The sequence below is a fragment of the Biomphalaria glabrata genome, chromosome 12 (genome assembly GCF_947242115.1).
Source record: "Biomphalaria glabrata chromosome 12, xgBioGlab47.1, whole genome shotgun sequence".
Classification (NCBI taxonomy): domain Eukaryota; kingdom Metazoa; phylum Mollusca; class Gastropoda; family Planorbidae; genus Biomphalaria; species Biomphalaria glabrata.
Genome location: NC_074722.1, coordinates 7,749,983 through 7,771,008, shown reverse-complemented (window position 1 = coordinate 7,771,008; position 21,026 = coordinate 7,749,983). Strand labels below are relative to the sequence as shown.

At 34.0% G+C, this 21,026-nt stretch overlaps 1 protein-coding gene across 10 annotated transcripts in view; it reads left to right on the top strand.

The window, feature by feature from the left end:
- The window catches only part of LOC106077236 (unconventional myosin-XIX-like), a 40,972-nt gene extending 25,356 nt beyond the window's left edge, over window positions 1-15,616 (top strand). For 8 of the 10 annotated variants that reach the window (XM_056006903.1, XM_056006911.1, XM_056006909.1 and 5 more), the window contains exons 6-27: window positions 211-324; window positions 668-747; window positions 949-1,022; window positions 1,145-1,214; window positions 1,461-1,563; window positions 1,788-1,887; window positions 2,641-2,723; window positions 2,986-3,070; window positions 3,605-3,625; window positions 3,948-4,134; window positions 4,326-4,393; window positions 4,920-5,041; window positions 5,134-5,244; window positions 7,346-7,525; window positions 7,918-8,070; window positions 8,691-8,869; window positions 9,865-10,082; window positions 10,611-10,735; window positions 10,997-11,267; window positions 11,859-12,007; window positions 12,122-12,364; window positions 13,255-15,616. In XM_056006903.1, coding sequence (XP_055862878.1) covers window positions 211-324; window positions 668-747; window positions 949-1,022; window positions 1,145-1,214; window positions 1,461-1,563; window positions 1,788-1,887; window positions 2,641-2,723; window positions 2,986-3,070; window positions 3,605-3,625; window positions 3,948-4,134; window positions 4,326-4,393; window positions 4,920-5,041; window positions 5,134-5,244; window positions 7,346-7,525; window positions 7,918-8,070; window positions 8,691-8,869; window positions 9,865-10,082; window positions 10,611-10,735; window positions 10,997-11,267; window positions 11,859-12,007; window positions 12,122-12,364; window positions 13,255-13,365 — 2,847 coding nt within the window. In that variant the 3' untranslated portion in view covers window positions 13,366-15,616. The remainder of the gene's footprint in view (window positions 1-210; window positions 325-667; window positions 748-948; window positions 1,023-1,144; window positions 1,215-1,460; window positions 1,564-1,787; window positions 1,888-2,640; window positions 2,724-2,985; window positions 3,071-3,604; window positions 3,626-3,947; window positions 4,135-4,325; window positions 4,394-4,919; window positions 5,042-5,133; window positions 5,245-7,345; window positions 7,526-7,917; window positions 8,071-8,690; window positions 8,870-9,864; window positions 10,083-10,610; window positions 10,736-10,996; window positions 11,268-11,858; window positions 12,008-12,121; window positions 12,365-13,254) is intronic. The other 2 variants (XM_056006904.1, XM_056006905.1) reach the window with 2 other exon arrangements.
- The last annotated feature ends 5,410 nt before the right edge of the window (window positions 15,617-21,026 follow it).

Genomic DNA, 21,026 nt, shown 5'->3' with positions numbered 1-21,026 from the left:
GCAAAGAAAATTTCCCTTTAACCCATCCACATCCACATGGGCTTTCTTTCTGCAATAAATGCCAGCAACCAATTAAACTTAAGTTGAATAATTACTGATTTTAGCTGCCAGGTGAAGTATAAGGGAGCTATCAATACGATCTCTGGCACTATTAACACTCAAAACAACACTGATCTGTATATTGACATGTTCTGCTTGTGTCCAACACAGACTCTGGATCCCCATATCTTCATGATTGGTGAGAAGGCCTATGCTCACATGTTGAGAGAGATGGGCAATATCAATCAAAGTATTGTGGTCAGTGGGGAAAGTGGAGCAGGAAAGGTCAGTTCTTCTCCTTAACGTGTGATGTATGTTGGTGTTCTGATAAAGTTTTATCTTAAGTTTAACTACACATTTATTTTGTATGTGTGTGTTCTGATAAAGTTTTATCTTAAGTTTAACTACACATTTATTTTGTATGTGTGTGTTCTGATAAAGTTTTATCTTAAGTTTAACTACACATTTATTTTGCTTCTTTTTAACCTTGAACTACTAGTTCTGTAGCTATACATGTAGTCAACTAATCCTAACTGTTGTTTAAAGTTAAGTTTGCTATTAATTAGTATGTTTCTTGCAAATTTATTGGATAAGTATTGGACATGACCAGTTGTTGTTTTTTTTTCAGACAGTGTCAGCAAAACATTTACTCAAATATCTGACTATTGTATCCAGTCCAGAGAATGAAATCAAGTATGTACAGTTACAGTTAGTAACTATTTTTCTATATATTTTTTTTTAGCTTTGTAATGTGATTCTATTATTATTAAAGATTTTCACACAAATTGACTAGAGCCTTTGCAAACAGAGATGAAAGATACACATATGCATTAAGCAAAAAGATTATTTTACAAAAATAATAATAATTTCACCTGATATAGAAATGATGTGTACCTCTATTTACAACAGCTTGGAGTGTTCCATACCAGCCAGTGTTATTGAAAGACGAGTCTTAGACTCAAATCCAATTTTAGAATCTTTTGGTGAGCTCCAGACTTTGTTACCCCCCATTAATTCAAGTTATTAATAAAATAATACTAAAGTATGGAATTTGTTCAATATATATCTTCTGTTCATTATTGCTATTTTAATATATTTAATGCAGGCAACGCTGCCACTCCTAGAAATGAAAACAGTTCAAGATTTGGTAAATTCATACAACTTCAGTTTCATCGGTAAACAAACCATTTCTTTCATGACCATTATTTATAAAAAAATTATTTCTTAATGCAATTAATATAAATATAAATTATCTTTGGGTGATTCTTCTTTCTGTACATTTGTGTGTGAGATTAATTTTTGCCATCACAGATACCAATGTTTCAATTTGTCAGTATTGTTGTCAATCTTACCATTTGATGTCATATGTACTTCTGTTGAATACTTGCTTGACTTTGTTAAAATAAATGTTTATTTTACAGAAATGGCTATATTCTTGGTGGTGTTATACAAACTTACCTTTTGGAAAAGACTCGTGTTGTTCACCAAGGTCCTGGGGAGAACAACTTTCATATCTTTTACCAGGTACAGATTACAAATGAATCATTAAAAATTACTTTTTTTTATAAAGTGAAGTTAGTGTTGATAAAATTAATTTGAAGTAACAAAATCTAGACTTTTAAAAGTGCTGATAAATTTACATCAAAGTAAGTAAACTAACAGAGCTAGCTTTTTATTTTTGAATATTTTTTTGTTACTAATTGAAGTCACATTGTGTTATCTTGTAAATTTTGTTTCCCCTGATTTAGTTAATGAGTTTAGGTGACATCGATCAAGTCCCCTCTTGGCTTGTTGCTGTCAGAGCAGAAGTTCAACATTCAGGATTAGATTGTACAGTTCCACAACAAGGTTATACCATAGTGTTCTTTACTTAATCAACTCTTGCTTACCTAAAATAACATCTACATTCTTTTGCTTTTTACTTCAAACAAAAAATCAATATTCTATTGTCTCATTTTTTCAAAATCTAAATTCTATTACAAACTTAACCAAAAAAAAAGAAAATCAACATTGTGAAGTACTTTTGCTTTAAGAGTTGAACTGTTAACTTTAAGAGGGTTTTGCTGTTAACCTTAGCAAAAAGGGTTTGGCCTTTGTCGTTCATGTTCTTGCATTTAAACAAGTAACCTTCTGGTTGCCTGGTCATGCTTTACATGTGCTGGACTGTTGTTTGGTCACCTCAATGGTCCCAGGTTCATACAGTGCCTACTGCCAGGAGCTTTGGGCAAGGATGTAGATTATTTTCAACTCTGAAGGTACATCTGAAACATGCAAAACATTTTACAAAAAAAAAACAGCTTTAACATTAGCAGAAATAGAATTTTGAGTATACAAAATATCTTTTAAATGAAATAGTTAAAGGGAAAAAAAGAATCACTTTGGTCTATTATTTCAGTTCTTGTGATCCTTGATCTACATATATTGAATTGAGTGTCACATTTTGATTGAACTAATAAAGACTGCAGACTTACGTTTAAAAAGACAAGTGTATATACACTTTTTATTACTTGAGGCTTGACATCATTAAACCTTAAACTTAACAAATTTTGTTCTCACTTTCTGTCACAAAGACTGGAAAAGTTGTTTCCCTTTTTATTTTAGCTGAGACTCTGTCAGTGCTTCAGACAGTTGAAGCTATGAGTGACATTGGGGTGTCCACAAGTCAGCAAGTGTCTATTTTTAAGGTCAGTGATTATATCCCTCACGTTTAGTGGAGGGAACTTTTTTTTTTTTTTTCTTGCTTTGTTTTTGAGAACTTAAAGCAAAGCTTGCTACTTGAGTTTTAGGACTGAATGATCTTTCCAAAGGAAGATCACTACAATAATCCAAGAAGTTAATCTGTTATATCAAGCTAGCAGTCACTTATTTTCATTGGCTTGACAATTTTCAGCTAAAGAACATTAAACTGAGTGAATGGTTTGACTAAATAGTTTACTCTATTCCTAGATTCTCCTTGCCATTCTACACTTATCTACCATGAAGTTCATCTCAATCAAAGATGGAGAAGCATGCACTTTCTCTGACACTGAAGGTAACTGACTTTTAAATGTCAAATGCTTTATGATTACATCATATTTCTTTCAGGGAAATAATTAACAATCTAGCATATTGACTTTAACTAAGGTTAGGCACACATTAAACCTTGGTTTACTCAAGAGGCACATTCCTTGTTCCATATGCTAGGACAAATTTTTACAAATGCTCCTTTTTCCCAAGTGTTATCAGAGCATGGAATGGGTTGCCCGAGCCAGCCAGGAAAACCAATGATTTGGCAGAATTTAAATCATTGGTTAACATGCATGACTACATGAATGACGTGTAGGATGTAATCATCTTCTTTTTTGAAGTAATGTTTGTATTTTATAAAATAAGTTCTGAAAATCTAGAAACTTGATCCCAAGCTGCACCATAATTAACTTGAGACCCTCTGTTTAGTGAGCACATTCCACTTATTTTCTCTACATTAAAAAGAATATATTCTCTTCATTACATACAATAATTCAATTTAAGTGTTGCTAAACCTTCTCTACACACTATATCTGAAAGTTTTACTCACTTTTTGCAGATACTGACCAATTTGTTTATGGTAAAGATTTGTTTGTATATTTTGTTGATCAGGTTTTATCTTTACACGAATGTTGATTTCTTTTTCCAAAAAAAAATAATTTACTAATTTGGTGATTTTGTTTTGTTTAATTTTACTATACTTTTATATTTTTTACTTTTTTTTTTGTAGACATGCTAGATTTCAATGCAAAAATATGATGTGTCTGTTGTTTTTTTGTATAAAGAATTGATGATCAAATACCAGTAAATAAAGCCTTTATATAAGTGAGTGGTTTAAAACTTGAGCACTTTTTTTATGTTTTGAAAATATTTTGCAGAATTTTCTTTTCATTTCTAAACAGTGTCTTCTCGTACTAAAGAGGAATGCTGTCGCCTGCTTGGAATCTCTGCACTAAGCCTCCACCATGCTTTGTTGAATCGTAAGATTGTCACTGGTACAAAGGCTCACCAGAGTGTTTATGTCAAACCAGTGACAGTCGCAGAGGCTCAGAGCCGAAGAGACAGCCTGGCCATGCTGCTGTACTCTAGGTTAGTTGTGAAAGTTTTTTGAATTTCATTATATGCTCTTAAGAAAATTTATTGCTGTATTGATAATCTTACTGCTTATACTTCAACTTCAGAAGACTTATAATTATCTGACAATTGTAGTTTGCATTTTGTTTGCCACAAATATATATATATATAATAGATTGTTTATTTCTTGATTTTTTTTTTTTCAGAATATTTGATTGGTTGGTCAATTTTATTAATACTCAAATTAAAGCTGATACCTTTGATCATTGCATTAGTAAGTTGCTTTTTTTTTTAATTGTGCTTCTTTTTGGACTATTATTTTGGATTTTCTCTAAAGAGAAGTTCAAAATTATTTGATAAAATTATCAGATTAACAAAAAATTCCTTTGACATTTCTTTTTAAAATCCTTGGGCTAGTTCTCGTCAGAGCATTATTTTTAAATAGCCAATAATATCTAGATGTACATTTAATTTTTTTTTCTTAATCTTTGGCATTCCAAAAATCAAAGTTAATTAAAATTAAAAAACATTTTTAAAAAATTATCACTGTCCTTAGTCACAAGTAAAGAAGAAGAAATATTTTCTTTTCTTCTACATAAACTCAACAATTGACAGCATTTATTATAAATGTTTTTTTTGTTTTTTTATTATACCTTAATCACATTTGTTGACTACATAACTAATACTCCTTAGCTAATTGTAGCTGTTTGCATTGTACAAAAGAGCAAATGTACTAGAATTTATAAAGACTATGTTAATTTTCTCCACAAAAAAATGTTTCAATTATTGCTTTGTTGCAGATCTCTTAGATATTTATGGTTTTGAGACTTTTGAGATCAACAATCTGGAGCAGCTGTGCATCAATTATGCCAATGAAAGGTTACAGCAACATTATGTGACTCACTTTCTCAGAGATTTACAGGTAACTGAGACATGTGCATGTTGTGGTTTATAAATGTCATCAGCACTACTTGATTTGATGAGATTGGCTAACTTAAAGACTTTCTTGTCCAGACTGAGTATGAACTAGAACAAATCACCTGGACTCCCATCGAGTACAAAGACAACAAAACTTGTGTGGAGACATTACATGGTCCTTCAGGCGTCTTTGGTATTCTCAATGAGGTAGGCTTATTAGATTCTACACAAAGTAAAGTAATACTTTTTTTAACAACCCCTCTCAATCTTAACTCTTTGGCTCCGCAACACCGCACAGGACGTTGATTTTTAAAAAGGGGAAAAAAAGTCGGACCAATGCTGGGGGCATCGGCTATTTCAAATTTATATTTTTCGTTTCTATTTCTCCAATTCTTGTTTTTTATTGCTTAATTTTTTATCTAGAATAGTTTTCCTTTGCTAAACATCTGGAATTTCCTTCATTTAACTTGTTTTTATTTTGTACGAAGTTTGTAAAGAGATTACATTTATTTTTTCTGTGTGCGTGTTTTTTTAGCATGGAGCTTCAACCAAGGCCATATAAACTTTGTAGATCTAAATATTTCTTTGATAAAGAAGTATAATAATTCAGATGACAGTGATTTTGTTTCATCTGATGGTGATATTGATAAATCTAATTATCTAGGGCTAGGTCTAGTAATGATGAAGTTTATGAGCTGATGAAGCAGCTCCACCCCCAGCTAATGTTCAATGTAGATCTAGAACTGATTTAGCTGTCTTTACATCATCTAGATCTAAATCTAATCAGATAGAGCCTAATAGAGGTAGATCTCTAGATCTATCATCTATGCACTGAAACAGATCAATTTCAGATTTGTTCCACCAAGAAATTGGGTTGTCAACCTAGACTTAGCACTGCATCTATTGAGCTGGAATGTTGTTGTTTTTTTCATTGACAATCACATTGTTGATAGCAAAATAAATAGCTATGCTGACCATAGGATTAAATTGAACACCCCTGCTAGAATAAGATCCATTTTCAGAGAATGGAGACCTATAACTATAAAGATAGACAGAGTATGTAAACACTGTAGGTCAGGGAGAACGGTTTATGTTTGCGCTGGATGGGAGTCGAACCCACACATTCATATTGACTGCTTCCATGAATATCACAGCTAGAAGGAATATTTATATACTAAGTACAGGAAGAACTTTAGAAGAAAATACTATAAATATATATATGCTGTACAGTTGGACTATTATAGTTTTAGGGTAAAAAATGTTTTGTTACAAGAGTGTTGCTTTTTTTATGGGCTTTTTCATTAAAGTAGTGACATTGGATTATTAGTTCCAGTTTATTATTTTTTGCATCTATTGCTGTTTCTTCTGTGGTGTTCTGTAAACAAATGGATAAAAATGAGATAAAAAGCTATTTGGATTCAATTTGAACAATAAATTTCTTTAAACATGCACTTAGATGGATATTTTCAATGTCAGTTGGTGAGTTTTTCATTTTTAATTTTTATATTCAAAACCCAAAATTACAAAAACAACATGATTTGCAAACTAGAAAACATAAGAAATGGAAAGAGCATCCATTTCTCTTTAATTCTATATCAAATGTATTATTTTCCAATAATAAATAAAAAAGTTATACAAGTTAAATCGAAGCAAAGTAGCGCACTCTGAAATGGCGGAAAAATTAATTCTGTCCAAAAGTGGAAAATAATTCCGAAGCAATTCCGGAGTCAAAGAGTTAAGATTAATTTTGCAAGAATATGCTGTGAAAAGATAAAGCCAACATAAGCCAGAATTGTAATGTTGTATCTACCTTCACTTTTCCTTTAAATCAATGGTTATCATGGGTCTAATCACCATAGTGATCCTGTTTCAGATTTCCACATTTGTAATATGATCTTTGTATGTGATGCCTAAAATCCTTCTGTAACATCCTGATTCTATGGCCAGGATTTTTTAAAAATTTTATTTTCAAATAATACTAATATAGTTCATCCATTGTGGTTCGATGACCACATTTGTCTTCCAGGAGCTGAGGGTTTTGCACTAGGGTTTTGTGCTTCTTCATGTGACTGGTGAGAGCCATGTGAGCCCGGAATCCTCAGCTGCATACTGGGCAGGTTATTCCAGCTGTAGCTATTGTCATTGGCCTTGCTTTTTTTCACTGACACTTTTCTTCTTCCAGCGCTGTTCTCTTGAGATAATACTAATCTATATATTTGTTAGATCAATCTCATACTGTTCTGTTTTTTTAAATTATTTAATTAAATCAGTTAAACCACTGTGTAATATCTCGTTTCTATTTATCCAGGAGGTGACCTTAAACCGTGCCTCTGATGACAGTATTCTCTGTGGTCGTATCATTACTGGATGTGGTGCGAAGGGTGTGGTCAGGAAGCATGGAGCGGGCACCTTTGAGACAAAGTTTATTGTGCGCCACTACGCTGGTGACGTGGTCTACTCTGTGGAGAAGGCTGTGAAAAAAAATAAGGTCATATAAAAAATGTTGCTTACAGTTATTGAAAATTACAAAAAAAGTTTCAATGTATCATCTCCAAGTATCACTACTTTTCTATCCCTAACAAATTTCATTAAAAAAAAAACAGGTCTCCACTAGTAAACAAATCCTGGCTCAGCAGCCATGTTTTCCTTTCATTTTCTCACCATTTATCATAGTTAAAAGTAATAGAGGGTTTTTGATAGTAAAAGTCAGGAACCCATAACTCTCAGTAATGCTAATATTTATTAATGCAAAGGGAATATGATTGCTGGAACAACACAAAATCTAAATATATTATTTGTATAAAATGTTCCATAAAGTTCATCATAAATTGAAACTCTTTTTGATGTTTGTGTAACAGTGTTTATATATCTCTGTTACAGGACAACATACCGCCAGAACTTATAGCTCTTGTGGCAACCAGTGAAGACAGTTTCCTGCAAGACCTCTTCACGAATGATGAGTTTTCCTACACAGAGCAGTCCCTCACTCCCACCAAGACTAAAAAGAAAATTACTGTGCTCACTAAATTTAAGGTAGGAAAATATTGTCATCTGCTTTGTTTTTGAAATTGTGAATCATGGCTCAAGAAATTTTGTATCGGAAAATTTAAACCCATTTTGATGTTAATTAAGGTTCACAATGAACAACCACAAGTTTTTTCCCTTAAAAATGCTAAGTAAAGCTTGGTGAATAGGCTCGGGAGAAGTGCTCTAATATTTCAGACTGACAAGATTTAAGCTTGAGATGCCGCTTTGGAAGACAAATCTTTTTTTTAACTACTTGGCACCATGTCCAATTTAATCAATACTGTCAGTAATTAAAATAGTTGCAATTACTAGAATCAGTTGTAACATTTATACTTTGTTTCAGATACAGTTGTCCTTATAGTATTGTGTTATCTCTCCTAATACAGAGTTCGCTGGATAGATTGATGCATAGCTTTGTTTTAGATACAGTTGTCCTTATAGTATTGTGTTATCTCTCCTAATACAGAGTCTGCTGGATAGATTGATGCATAGCTTTGTTTTAGATACAGTTGTCCTTATAGTATTGTGTTATCTCTCCTAATACAGAGTTCGCTGGATAGATTGATGCATAGCTTTGTTTTAGATACAGTTGTCCTTATAGTATTGTGTTATCTCTCCTAATACAGAGTTCGCTGGATAGATTGATGCAAAGCCTAGAAAGATCTGATGTCCATTTCATTCGATGCATCAAGCCCAATACAAACAACAGGCCTGGTGTGTTTGACAGGACATATGTCCTTCAGCAACTCGAAGCTTGTGGGACACTGGAGACGGTCAACATCTGTCGTCTTGGTTATCCTGCCAGGTACATGTTTACTGAAACCATAAGCAGTGTTTCGCTATCTTCCATACATTATGGGTTTTATTGACTTTGACTTACTTAGACTTGGATCCCTATGTAATTATATAAGGGTTCAGTGTGTTTCAAAGAATGTGATAGAGTGTGGCTAGGACCATAACTCATTAGTGTAAAAAATAAAGGAAAAAATATGTTTTTGATGTGGGATGTCATAAGAAACAAAATAGAGTTAATGTATGTAGATTAATTTAGACTGGAAGTGGATGCACTAACCAAAGACAAATCTGGATGTATCACTTTTTTATTTTGTTTTGAAGTAGCAAACGGAAATGATGGTGTGACATCACAGATTCAAACATTTCTGTTTGAGCAATTTCCATTGAATTCTTGAACTCAGTATTAGTAGGTCAATTGATTAAAGGACCACACAACCTTGATGAGGGTGAAGAAACTTAACAATTTCCTTATTCATATTTCTTGTTGGAATTGTGGATTAAAGTGTTATGAACTTTATTCCTTGATTTGTCTGTGCTTAATTATATTTCAAGTCAAGTTGGATTATATTAGGACACCAAGCCATTTCATCTATCCCTTGACTTTCATTATAAGGAAGCTATGGCAGTTTGCATAACCAAATCCCTCCACTTTTCCCTGTTATTAGCTGTTCTTAGCAGGATATCAAGAGAGAGGCCAGTCCATTCTTTTATGCTGCCCAACCAGCTTTTCTTTGGTTGATCCTTGCAATGTGCTTTCTCCACTAATGAAAACCCAAAGAAATGTTATGAAAAAGATGAAACTATCTTATTAAACATTAGAACTGGCTATAATCAATTTAATTGCCCTTAGTCATAGGGTTCACTGAGTTTGTGGTACTATTTAACAGTGCAAGAAAAGCTGTCCTATCATGATCAAAGTTTTTCTTACTGGAAAAAAAAAACAATGATCAATATATACTTATTGTGCTGTCTTGATGATGTCACCATTTTGATCTTTCTTTGCAGGATGGATTACAAAGACTTTATCCAACGCTATGGATTCCTGGCTCGTCTCAGCAATGCCTATGTTGTAAAGAAGTTTACTACAGAAGCATCAATAAACAATAACTGTGTTGGAACTGAGGCAGAGCAAGATGAGTTCTTTCAAAAAGTGGAATCACAAATGTCTCATTTTGACCTACCATTTCTAAATTCTGGACACAAGAGACTTAAGAAGATATCTGGTAGGTCATAGTTTTTTAAATTTTTGTAGTTAATCCTTTTCGTATTTTAATATTATAATACTAACTTTTATATCATGGGGGAAAATGTTTCTTATGTTACAACATTTTTGGTCTAAAAATAATTTATCAATAATATTCAATTTGATAAATAGTCAGGATATTTAGCTATTTCACAATAAATGTGAACCTAAGCATCATTGAATCTTTGAATATAAAAGTTGTGTAAAATAGGACTTTTACTCTGCCCTTATCTTCTCAGTGGTGGCTGGTTTTGTTTTTCATGTGTCACTTGTAAAGCTAGTTCATTGTACAGAATATACAGGAGGATTTAGTCCTAACTTTAATTTGTATATCTAGTTCCCAGTGTGGGGCAGTCTTGGTATGATAAATATCTAATTTGTATATCTAGTTCCCAGTGTGGGGCAGTCCTGTTGTTATAAAAATCTAATGTGTGTAATTGTACATCTAGTTCCCAGTGTGGAACAGTCCTGGTTGATAAATATCTAATTTTTGTATTTATACATCTAGTTCCCAGCACAGACCAGAGCTACAGACAATGTGCCACAGTACTGGTCTGCATATTTCCATTAGAAGAATTACACAATGCCCACGCACAATTTGGAAAACACAAAATTTTTCTAACCCAGACTCAGGTTTGTAACTAATGAATATTCAAATTTAATTTTGATAAACATACATTTATTTTTGTCACCACACTATAAGTAAATTAATTAATTCCTGGTGGTATTTGTAGGTTCCCAAAAATTTAAGCAAGCAAGTCAGTATTAATCATAAATGAAAAGAAATTAATTTAAAAAAAAATAAATTACAATAATTGTTTTAAATACATAATCTATTTTTCATTTAATGAAATAATAATAATAAGCATTTTTTTTTATTCCATTAAACATTAGATGGACCACTTAGAGCATACCAGAGCCAGCATCATAGCTCTGCTGATAGCCAGGGTACAGGCATCTTGGAGAGCATTTTCCCTTCAGCGTTCATTCTGTCGGTACAAAGTGGCAGCCCTAAAAATACAGGCTGCTTGGCGCAGGCACTCTGCTCAAGTCCACTTTTGTGAAGTGAAGTTGGGCTCCATCAAGATTCAGAGAGCCTGGCGTGGCTACAAGTTGCGCTGTGCAGTGAAAACATTAGTAAAGTTGTCCCATGTTTTGAAAAGATGTAAGACTTTATAATCTTTCCTTAGGATAATATTTGTAGATAACGTTTAAACAGTTATGTCTTAAGTAAGGTAATACAGGAATGCCTTATTCAATAGATTTAGACCAGAACAGGCGGGTTTCTAGAAGGAAAAGTCATGTACTTACCACTTTGCCATGTTAAGTACTATCATAGAGCCATGTTAAGTATTATCATAGAGCCATGTTATGTATTATCATAGAGCCATGTTAAGTATTATCATAGAGCCATGTTAAGTATTATCATAGGAAAGTTTGGAAGATAATAATTATGTCACATTACACAACATTTGGGGATATAATGTAAAAACGTTCTGAGCTGTCATAAGAATGTTTTGATGCTAAAAGTACTATATTATTACTTTCTTATGAAATCATTTAACAGTTAGAATCAAATTAAGAAAATTAATATGCTAACAGATTGTACAAATTGAGCCACAGAACAACTGGTCCTCTGTTTTTATTTATGCTAATAGTTGTCTGCTTTCTTGAAAATGTAACATTTTAATTCATTAACAAGTTTAATTTTTGTGTGTAACTATATCAACGACTGGCTCTTTTTCAATTTGTTTAGCTTTGATTTACTGGACTAGGAGACACAGATTTAAGACAGCTCTTCAAAAATTGCATATACAAAAATTGAAAGAAATCTCCAGTCAGGCTGCATTGTCTCAAGAATTAAACACTTCAGAGTTAACAGTTTTACCAGATTTGAACTTAAAAGTATGTAAATTTTTCTGAATCACATAGACCTTTAGAAAGCTTATCTGTTAGCTTATAATCAAGATGTTCAATAAGTACATAATTAGCTCAATGTCTCATTGGTTGACTATGCAGGAAAGCCATGAAAAGGCTCGCACATCAAAAAAACTTAAAGATCAGATAGACCACAACATGGTTGAAGATTTCTCTGATACTGGTAGTGTATGCTCTGATGATTCTGGCGTGATGATTCGAGACGATCTCCAGTCACTGGCTGGGGACCCTGCAATAGAATCTCCTCCTATGAAGAAACATTTCACTTTGAGGAGGGACTTGAGAATTGGGAATGGCATCATTACATGTCGATGCCTGACAAAAGTATGTTTTTTTGTTTTTTTAAATTGTTTTCATCTATGACTATCTATTTCACCTTTTGTAACCAAAACCATATTCAAAAAATAAAATCTGTCTAGAGCATACAGCCAGCATTGAGGACTATTTCATTCCTGGACATACTGGTCAGCTGCCTTGAGCTGTACAAATCAGATACCTTATCCTATTCTAGTAAATAGCTCCATTGCTCTACATGCCACACTGTTTAGCAGTATCTCTGTTGCAATATATTTCACATCTAGTTTTGTACTTTAGCAAGTTGAGGAAGAGTTTATTGTATATTGAAACTATCACTAGAATATTTTCTCAACAGAAAAAAAAAACTTTAGTTCTATTTCTTCAGTTTTACTTAGCTTAGGGTTTTTTTGGTATAAAAATGACTATGTTTTGCTTTGAGACTAAAGGCTAGATCTTTTTGTTATAACTTGTTTGAATCCTTGGTAGAAATGGGGATGGTCCTATCCTCATTCTCTCTTGAATAATAATACACAGAGATAAGCTTGACTTTAGTTGTCAAATTGTTCTAGGAACTGGGAATTTCTAGCCATGGTCAAGAAATTTAAACTCATTTATCCAAATATAATATCAACAATTAAATTTAAAAAAAAAGAATAATACTAAATATCACTAAGAAATATGTTGCAACAAGTGAATTTCAGCTAGATAATTTTATTTTATTTTTTTAATAAAAGATTAATCTTTAAAGCTAAAATAATATTTCTGATTTAAATTATGACAAACTAAAATTTTATTTGCAAAATATCACCAAATGTTAACCAAATTTTAAATCAAATTATATTTTACTAGATATGTATAACATGTTTATTAAAACTACAGCTGAAACTTAATTAAGAATTTTTTAAATTCCTTTTCAGCCTGGTTTTCGTTTCCATGCACGAAGAAGTGTTTTAAAATATGGCCATTTTGTGGGATACCCTGATGTTACCTTGGGACTGTTGGATATCTTGCAAGATGATTTGGAATAATGGATGAATAAACTTTCCGAAGCTGCCCAAAGTGTTTGTACATAAAGCATATTTGTGATAGGACTAGACTGCCATGACAGAATTTTGAGTGTATGAAAGACCTTGCTAATTGGACTAGTTTTGTGCTTGACTTGATCCCATGTAGTTACTAGTTGTGATGAACTTAGGACTAATGCACACAGGAGTTAAGTAGATAGTGTACTTGTAAGACTTCATTGCGATTGAGAATAATCTGTTTTGTATTTAATCAAGAACCTGTGATTATTTTAAAGATCTGTCCATTTTTTCCTGTTTGAAGTTTCATTTCCAACTGACTTGACATAATTATGACATTGTATGATGTGCATTGTTAAGAAATAAATCTAGCTGTTTGTTGGAGTTATGACTTGAGAAGCTGTGTAATACCCTAACATCAGAACCATGTACTTACTGATATTGAAAGATATTAATATGACATTATTATTTATGAAACGTCTCCAGACCATGAATGTCTACTGCTACTGACTGATTGATATAGAGTTCAATGCATTATTGACTTATAGCTTTTGACTTAAAGTTGAATACATTCGTTTCAAAAGGTTGACAGCTATTGACATAGAGTTGAATGCATTAATTTCAGAAGGTTGACAGCTATTGACATAGAGTTGAATACATTAGTTTCAAAAGGTTGACAGCTATTGACATAGAGTTGAATACATTAGTTTCAAAAGGTTGACAGCTATTGACCTAGAGTGCAGGTCAAAGTCTCTCTCAAGTACCAACATTTCTTTTTGGTTGTTATGTACTGCTGCAATGATTTTGTACATTAGATTTTTGTATTTATATTCAATACAATGAATTTCATTTATTTACACAAACTTGTGAACTGCAAGAGTTGTTTCCCATGAAAGATGATGTGTTCATTTTAAATTCCCTCTCATTCAAACAAAGTCAAGTCTCGACTAACTCCCAGGCTGGGGAAACTAAATCTGACCCTGATAGCAAACTACATCTGATGGTGTTAATGTTCAGTAAGAACAAGATGACATAGATGGAACAAAACAATTTAAATAGTTTTTTTTTCTTCATATTTTGGTTTTCTTATAATGATTTATTGAATATTATAATATTTAACTTGGAATTTTTTCCTTTTTTTTTTTATTTAATTGGATTGGATTTGAAATAGACAGATCTTTGAATAAGATGAAAATATGTGGAGAAAATAGAATAGAATTTCTTTTAACTTTATTCAATTGAGAATCAAACTTTATATGTATAATTATATATAAAATTATTTATACACATTCTTGTAGCTAGTGGTAAAGTAGCGATTAAAAAAAAAAAAGTTCTAGCTCTGCATTCATTTGTCCAAAGTTTCCAATGCAAAGTTTTCCAGAATGACAGCATTCCTATTCATGATGACACAGATATCTATGTTGTGATGTATGACTGTTATCTGTTTTAAAATCAGTTCAACCAGAAGGATTAAGAAGCCAGACATATAGCATTTTATTAAAAAGCAAAAAGAGTTGCTAGACATACTCCTAAAAAGATAAACACCAGACCTCACAATAACTTCTCTGCCGGTGGTTCCTTCTGAGGCATAGGCCACCAACCAACCCCCATAGACATCTCGGCTGGAGGTGATTGTCTTGGTGCTTCAGTCTGTAGGCTTTCCACATCACTGGCATCATATTGTCCCAGGTCTGCGGTATCTGTTGATTTGCTGCTTGGTGTTTTATTAGCTGGTGGTTTTTCAACAGTGTAGCTAGCTCTACCCCCAGGCTTTCTCCTTTTTCAGTCAGGCTTGGCACCATCCTTGGCAGAGTTTCACAATGACAAAAAATTGTATGTTTTTTTTTCCATATCATTTTTGTTTTAAAACTTAACAATTGTCTCCCATTTCTATTGAGTTGTGTACAGCTTGAATGTGGAATGAATCTTTCATTCCTATAGTGTTGTGACCATACCAGAAGCTATAGCCCACATACCTGCTGCAATGATGAAGATGTGTTCTTTTTGAATTACCTCCCATAGATCAAATCTTGTTTCCTGCTGAAAGCTCCATCATTCCTCAATGATCATGTCTTTCTGTTGTTTAGGTCTAAAGTAAGATGACCTTTGTTGTTTGTAAATAATGTAAAAAAACAACTACAACTAACAAACTGTCTATATTTATATCTACCTAATATTTGGACATATATAAGCAAGTATCATGCTGTTTGATGAAATGAAGAGAAATATTCAAAACTAAAACTAAGACAAGCTTTGACATTTTGTTTTGTTCCTTTTTATTTCATGTACATGAACAAGTTTGTATGGAGGGGGGGGGAGAGAGATTGAAACTGAAGTTTATTAGAGTTTTGCCTAGAGTTACCAGTGTATCTACTTTTATCACTATTTACAAGTTTCTTGTTCTTTATTTATTGCTGGACTTAATCTGTTCAGGCATATTTTGCAATGAGGTTAAATTATAGACAGCCTATCTCCTCTGTCATTTGTGACTTGTAGTCATAGACATCTCCTGCAATGTTCTACTATCACCCCGTAACACTATAAAGCAATATTTCTGACTTATTCCTCAGATTCACTTCTTTCTAAACTAAATTTTCCCCTGTCTGTCTCTCGTATCCCTTCTTTTCGATATTAAATGATAGACTAAGCCTACAGATGAACTGGCAATACTATCATCTTAATGTTTTCATTAAACGCAAACCACTCACACTAAAAAAAAAATTGTTTTTCAATTCTGGGCACGTGACGCAAGAAACTTGAAGAGCGCGAGACGCCACGTAAAAAGCATTGATTAAGTTATTAATGACTTACAAAACAACAATTTCAGTACTTGTTCCTGTAGGCCAACCACCAGAGTTGGGAAGGGGGCCGGAGCTAAAAGGCAATCCATATTAAATTTCCGTTGTTGAAGCAGGGTGGGTAATATATCGTCCCCAGTTTAAAAATATTTTGTTTGTATGTTTGTTTTTTCTCCGGAAGTTATTTTGCTAAAACTTGGTCCCTATAAATTAGATGATACATAAGACCTATAATAATAATAAGGCTTGTCTTCGAATCCGAAGATTAATGAGGATTGCAGTATTTCCCGTGGCTACGCAGCCCCAGCTGTGACCTACATATTTGCCACTCCGCCTGTGTTTGATTAAGATTTTCTTTTCGCAGTCTGTTTCTGTCCTCGGCAGTAGATTATCTTTTGGTCTCAAATGTGCATCCCCGCGGCCTTTGTGAATGACCTCCAGCTGTCTCGTTCTGAGGCCGCATGCAAATAGGTGCTGTCTTCTATGTCAGCTAAAGCAAGCTGGTCTCTAAAGCGTTTCCTTGGGTACCTCTGTTACGTCGACCACCTTTTAGCTCACCAAAAAGGCTGCTTTTGGCATACGTTCGTCCCCATACGGGATACGTGCTCTGCCCAGCGTAATTGTTGAACCATAAGAAGTCCCCTCTATACTGTCCATACCGGCGTTCGCAACGACATCGCTGTTTGTAGTGCGGTCTTGCTTGATGGAGCGCAAGCATCCTTGGTGAAAGCGCTCAAGTAGTCTTAATTGCTTTCTGTATAGTACCCATGTCTCAGATCCATATAGAAGGGTTAAGAGAACCACCGTTTGGTAGACATTGATTTTTGTAGGCAAGCGGAGCGATTTATTCAGCCAAACTCTGGCTTGAAGGCGTCCAAAAGCATTACTGGCCCTGGCCAGACGGTTATCAACTTTCCTTAAAAACGAGGCGTCATTTGATATTTCCTAGATAGGTCAAGTGGTCTACCACGGGGCTGTTCATTTACGGTGATCTTTGGGGCTGAGTATGTTTTATTGGTTGACATCTGGAACATGACTTCTGTTTTCCCGAGGTTCAAAGATAAATAGATGTTGCCTACCGAATCGGCCTTCGCTAGATTGTCACCCTTTAGTAAAACGAAAATAAATTAAATATGCAGGATAATAATGGCAATGTCTTCGATTCCGAAGATTAAGGATGGATGCAGTGTTTCACATGAGCTCAGTTGTGACCTGCATATTTTCCCGCCTTTTGTGCAGACAAAGCGGCATGATGCTGATCTTAGTAAAGGCGTAGCTAGCAATGTGAGAGGAGTGGGGCCCGCATCATGTGGTGAAGGGGTATCAAACTTTTCCTCCAGTATGTATTAAGTTCCTAGTCCCCTGAGTTTTTCATTAAAAACTACACACGTACAAATATAAACTACTGTATTTGAAATGGAAACTAAAAAATTGATTTTTTTTTTAAGCGGCACCCGAAAGGGGAAAAGACGCTATTAGTTTTGCGTGGCCTGTCTGTCCGTCCGTCCCGTTAAGATCTCGTAAACTAGAAAAGATCGGGAAAATCCGACATCACAATATTTTAGACCATTCAAAGTTCTGATGCACTTATGCAAGCAGTTTTTTCCTAACAATACACCACTTTTACAACTATTCACTATTAATAGTAACAAACACTTAAGGCTCTTTATTAGAGGAGACGACTATTTACTATATTTTTAACACATTTATGCAAACAGCTGTAGATTTTTCGTACACAATTTTTTATTTATATTTGTATTGTTAAGTTATGTAAGTTCTGTTATATTAAGTACTTATATTTACACACACATAAAAATGTTTATTATTTTTTAAAGAGAAAAATCTATTTAGTATGCATATAAGTCAGACATAATTTAAAACAATTAATAAGTATTTTTTCATATTTATCGCGCGGAGTGAAATGTAAGTAGAGACACAAGTGTCGGAAATAAAAATGGCCCGTAGTTCAAATTAGGTTGGGCATCACTGATCTAGAGCTAAAGTTTATAAATATACCACTGCATGTAGATAATTGTCATAGTTTATTTTCTTTTCACCATGATTCTTTTTAGTTGTCATTTTGGAAAGAATTCACTGCTTCCGCTACTTCCAGACTTAAGCGCTTGATTGAAGCCCGCTGGAGAAGTTGTTTAAGGTAGTTGGAAGGATAAATTTTCCAAAAAGTATACAAACTCTTTAGAGATGAAAATTAAATGATTCCGGGCAGTTGTAGGGCTTATTGGAAGTTGTTTTTTTTTTTTTTTTTTTTAAATTAAGGAGGTTCGGGCCAAAATAAACAAGGTAGGCTTATAGCATTGCAACCATTCCAATGCATGAGTATCAGGGATACGATTTTTCGCGGACCAGGAGTAGGCTTCACCAGGGCATAAAAGGAAAAGGAATGTTCGAATTTTACAATAATTGGTCTCGAGATATCTTAAAATGTCCAAAATGCATATTGGGACAACCTGCGAAACAAAATAAACAGGCGTAGCCGTTGGGTAAAGCTAGTATCATAAATACAGGCACCCATAAAGAGCAAAATGACAACAATGTAATTCTGTGAGTGATAGCCTACATTTCATCTCTAATCCATGATGCTTCACTCCCCCCCCCCTTTCCCCCTCACACCCACCCCCTCCCCTTTTTTTGTAAATGTATTTCCCGAACTTACCCATCTTCCCCCCCCCCTTTTTTTTTTTTTACTTATTTTAAAGCAGGCCAATATTATAGAGCTTTCTGTAGTTAGGATCTAACAGAACTATATTCACGTGGGAATAAAATAAAAAGGGAAAAAAACAAGGAGGGGGGGTGCTCTACTTTTCAGCCATCCCACGTATAGAAAAAATGTAAATCTATCGATTGTTCGCCCTCCTAAAAAGATACGTGGCGTTATTCTAGAGAGGGAAAAAATAAAAGATCTATCCCACCCATCGCCCCATCCCGCAACAGTTCGTCAGCGTATCTTAATCGAGTCTCGTCAGTAGTTACGTGCGTTGGAATATTGTTACGAGCGATAACCGATCTAGACTCCGTAGATGGGATGGTTGGGGGGGGGGGCACTGACTTCGTGTCTTGGGGCGGGAGAGGGTGTGAGAAACCTTTTTTTTTTCTCCTCCTTTCTTGAGGCGTTGAAATAGATGAATGACACAGCTTGTCTCTGAAGCGTTCGCGTAAGACTCCTTAGTCAATTCAACTAATTCTAGATTCATTTTGCAGTCATTAGTACACATTACCCACACGCCTCGAGGTAGAGATATTGATTTCCGGTATAAACGAAAAAGGCAAAGAATTCGCTACGACAGCAAGTGCTGTCTGTAGGATTTAGTAGGCCTACTTAGGCTGTTGATCTAAGCTGCTTTAAAAATGGAAGATAACATCTTAGTCCCAGACCTCCCGTGGAAAAGGCGACAACCGTCGCTGCACCTAGACTGTCCTAGACTCTTTGTTTCGCAGTTTCGAGCACGCAAAACAACCGTGGTGAAATACAATTTCCCATTGCAAATTTCATATTTGAGAAATATTTGAGAGACCTTGACATCGTGACCTTGTTTTAATCAAGATTTATTCATAAATGCATAGAATATGAATAGGCTACAAGACCGTACAATTTTATTTTTTTTGGTAAACCCAAACGAAGTAATTGCATTTATTTTGAGGAGACTATATGGATGGTGAAATTGGAAGTTAAATAGCACTTCTTTTAGTTTTTTTTTTTAATACATCCGATAGACAGACTGATTGATGGACAATAGGCCTATATATAGGCTACATTTATCGACTTCTTCCAACCGGGTGGGACAGAAAGAACAAAGAAGTAAAATAAAAAAAAAAAACTGTTTTTAAAAACAAAGCTTATATTGAGTGAAATTTGTCAAGCATTTTGAATCGTGTTATTAATGTTTAACTTTCACGCTTATATAATGCTCAGTGCGCTATGGTAAATTCCCTTTTGTGGACCGATTTGGGAAAAGGGGTGTGTGTGGGAGAAGACTTCCATGCTGTATTTTGATCAGCTATTTAAAAAAATTCTTGAGTCTGAATTCGAGCCTTAGGTATCGAGCATCCATCCTGGAACGTTGGCGCGTAAGCCACTTAGCTTTATAAGTACTTCTGAAAAAAAAAAAGCTTGATCCTAGCATGCTAAGTGGGAGAAATAACGTGTACAGATTCTACGCACACAAACGCTCCACAGAGTTGATATAAGCTTCTTAAAAATATAATTAACTTAGGCCTATCGTACATAATTTATTTATTAAATAAAAAAGTATAGTAACCAAGGAAATTGGGCTAATATTCAAAAAGATTTTCTACCAAGATTTCTAAATTGAAAAAGAAATTCTGGACAAGAAAATTCACTAGTAGTTTTGACTTCAGATGTAAAATATATAGATGAAACAAATGCAGTAAAAAAAAAATACACACTTTAATAGAGAGCAATAAAATATTTCGTGCAGCATATACCACACGTTGGCATTTCTACTTTATTGAAACATATCTACATGCATATGCTGTTTGCTGGAAGAGAAATACATTAAACATAGCCTACAGTAAGAACTGTAAGTCCAAATTAAAATCAAAGAAATGAAAGTTATACATAGGCTACTCAGAAAGACACAAAGATATAGACATATTTCTTTTTTCATATGCTACTTATTCGTACAGGACTCCTTCTTTCTCAGTACCATGTCCGATTAGAGCATGGAATGGGTTGCCTGAATCAGCCTGGAAAACCAACGACTTGACAGTTTAAGTCTCTAATTAATATGCACGATTAGATTAAGACGTGGAGTTATCTTCTCTTCTGAATCATCATCATCACTCCTTTGCGTTCTTCATGGAACATAGGGCCTCGACAAAAACACGCCA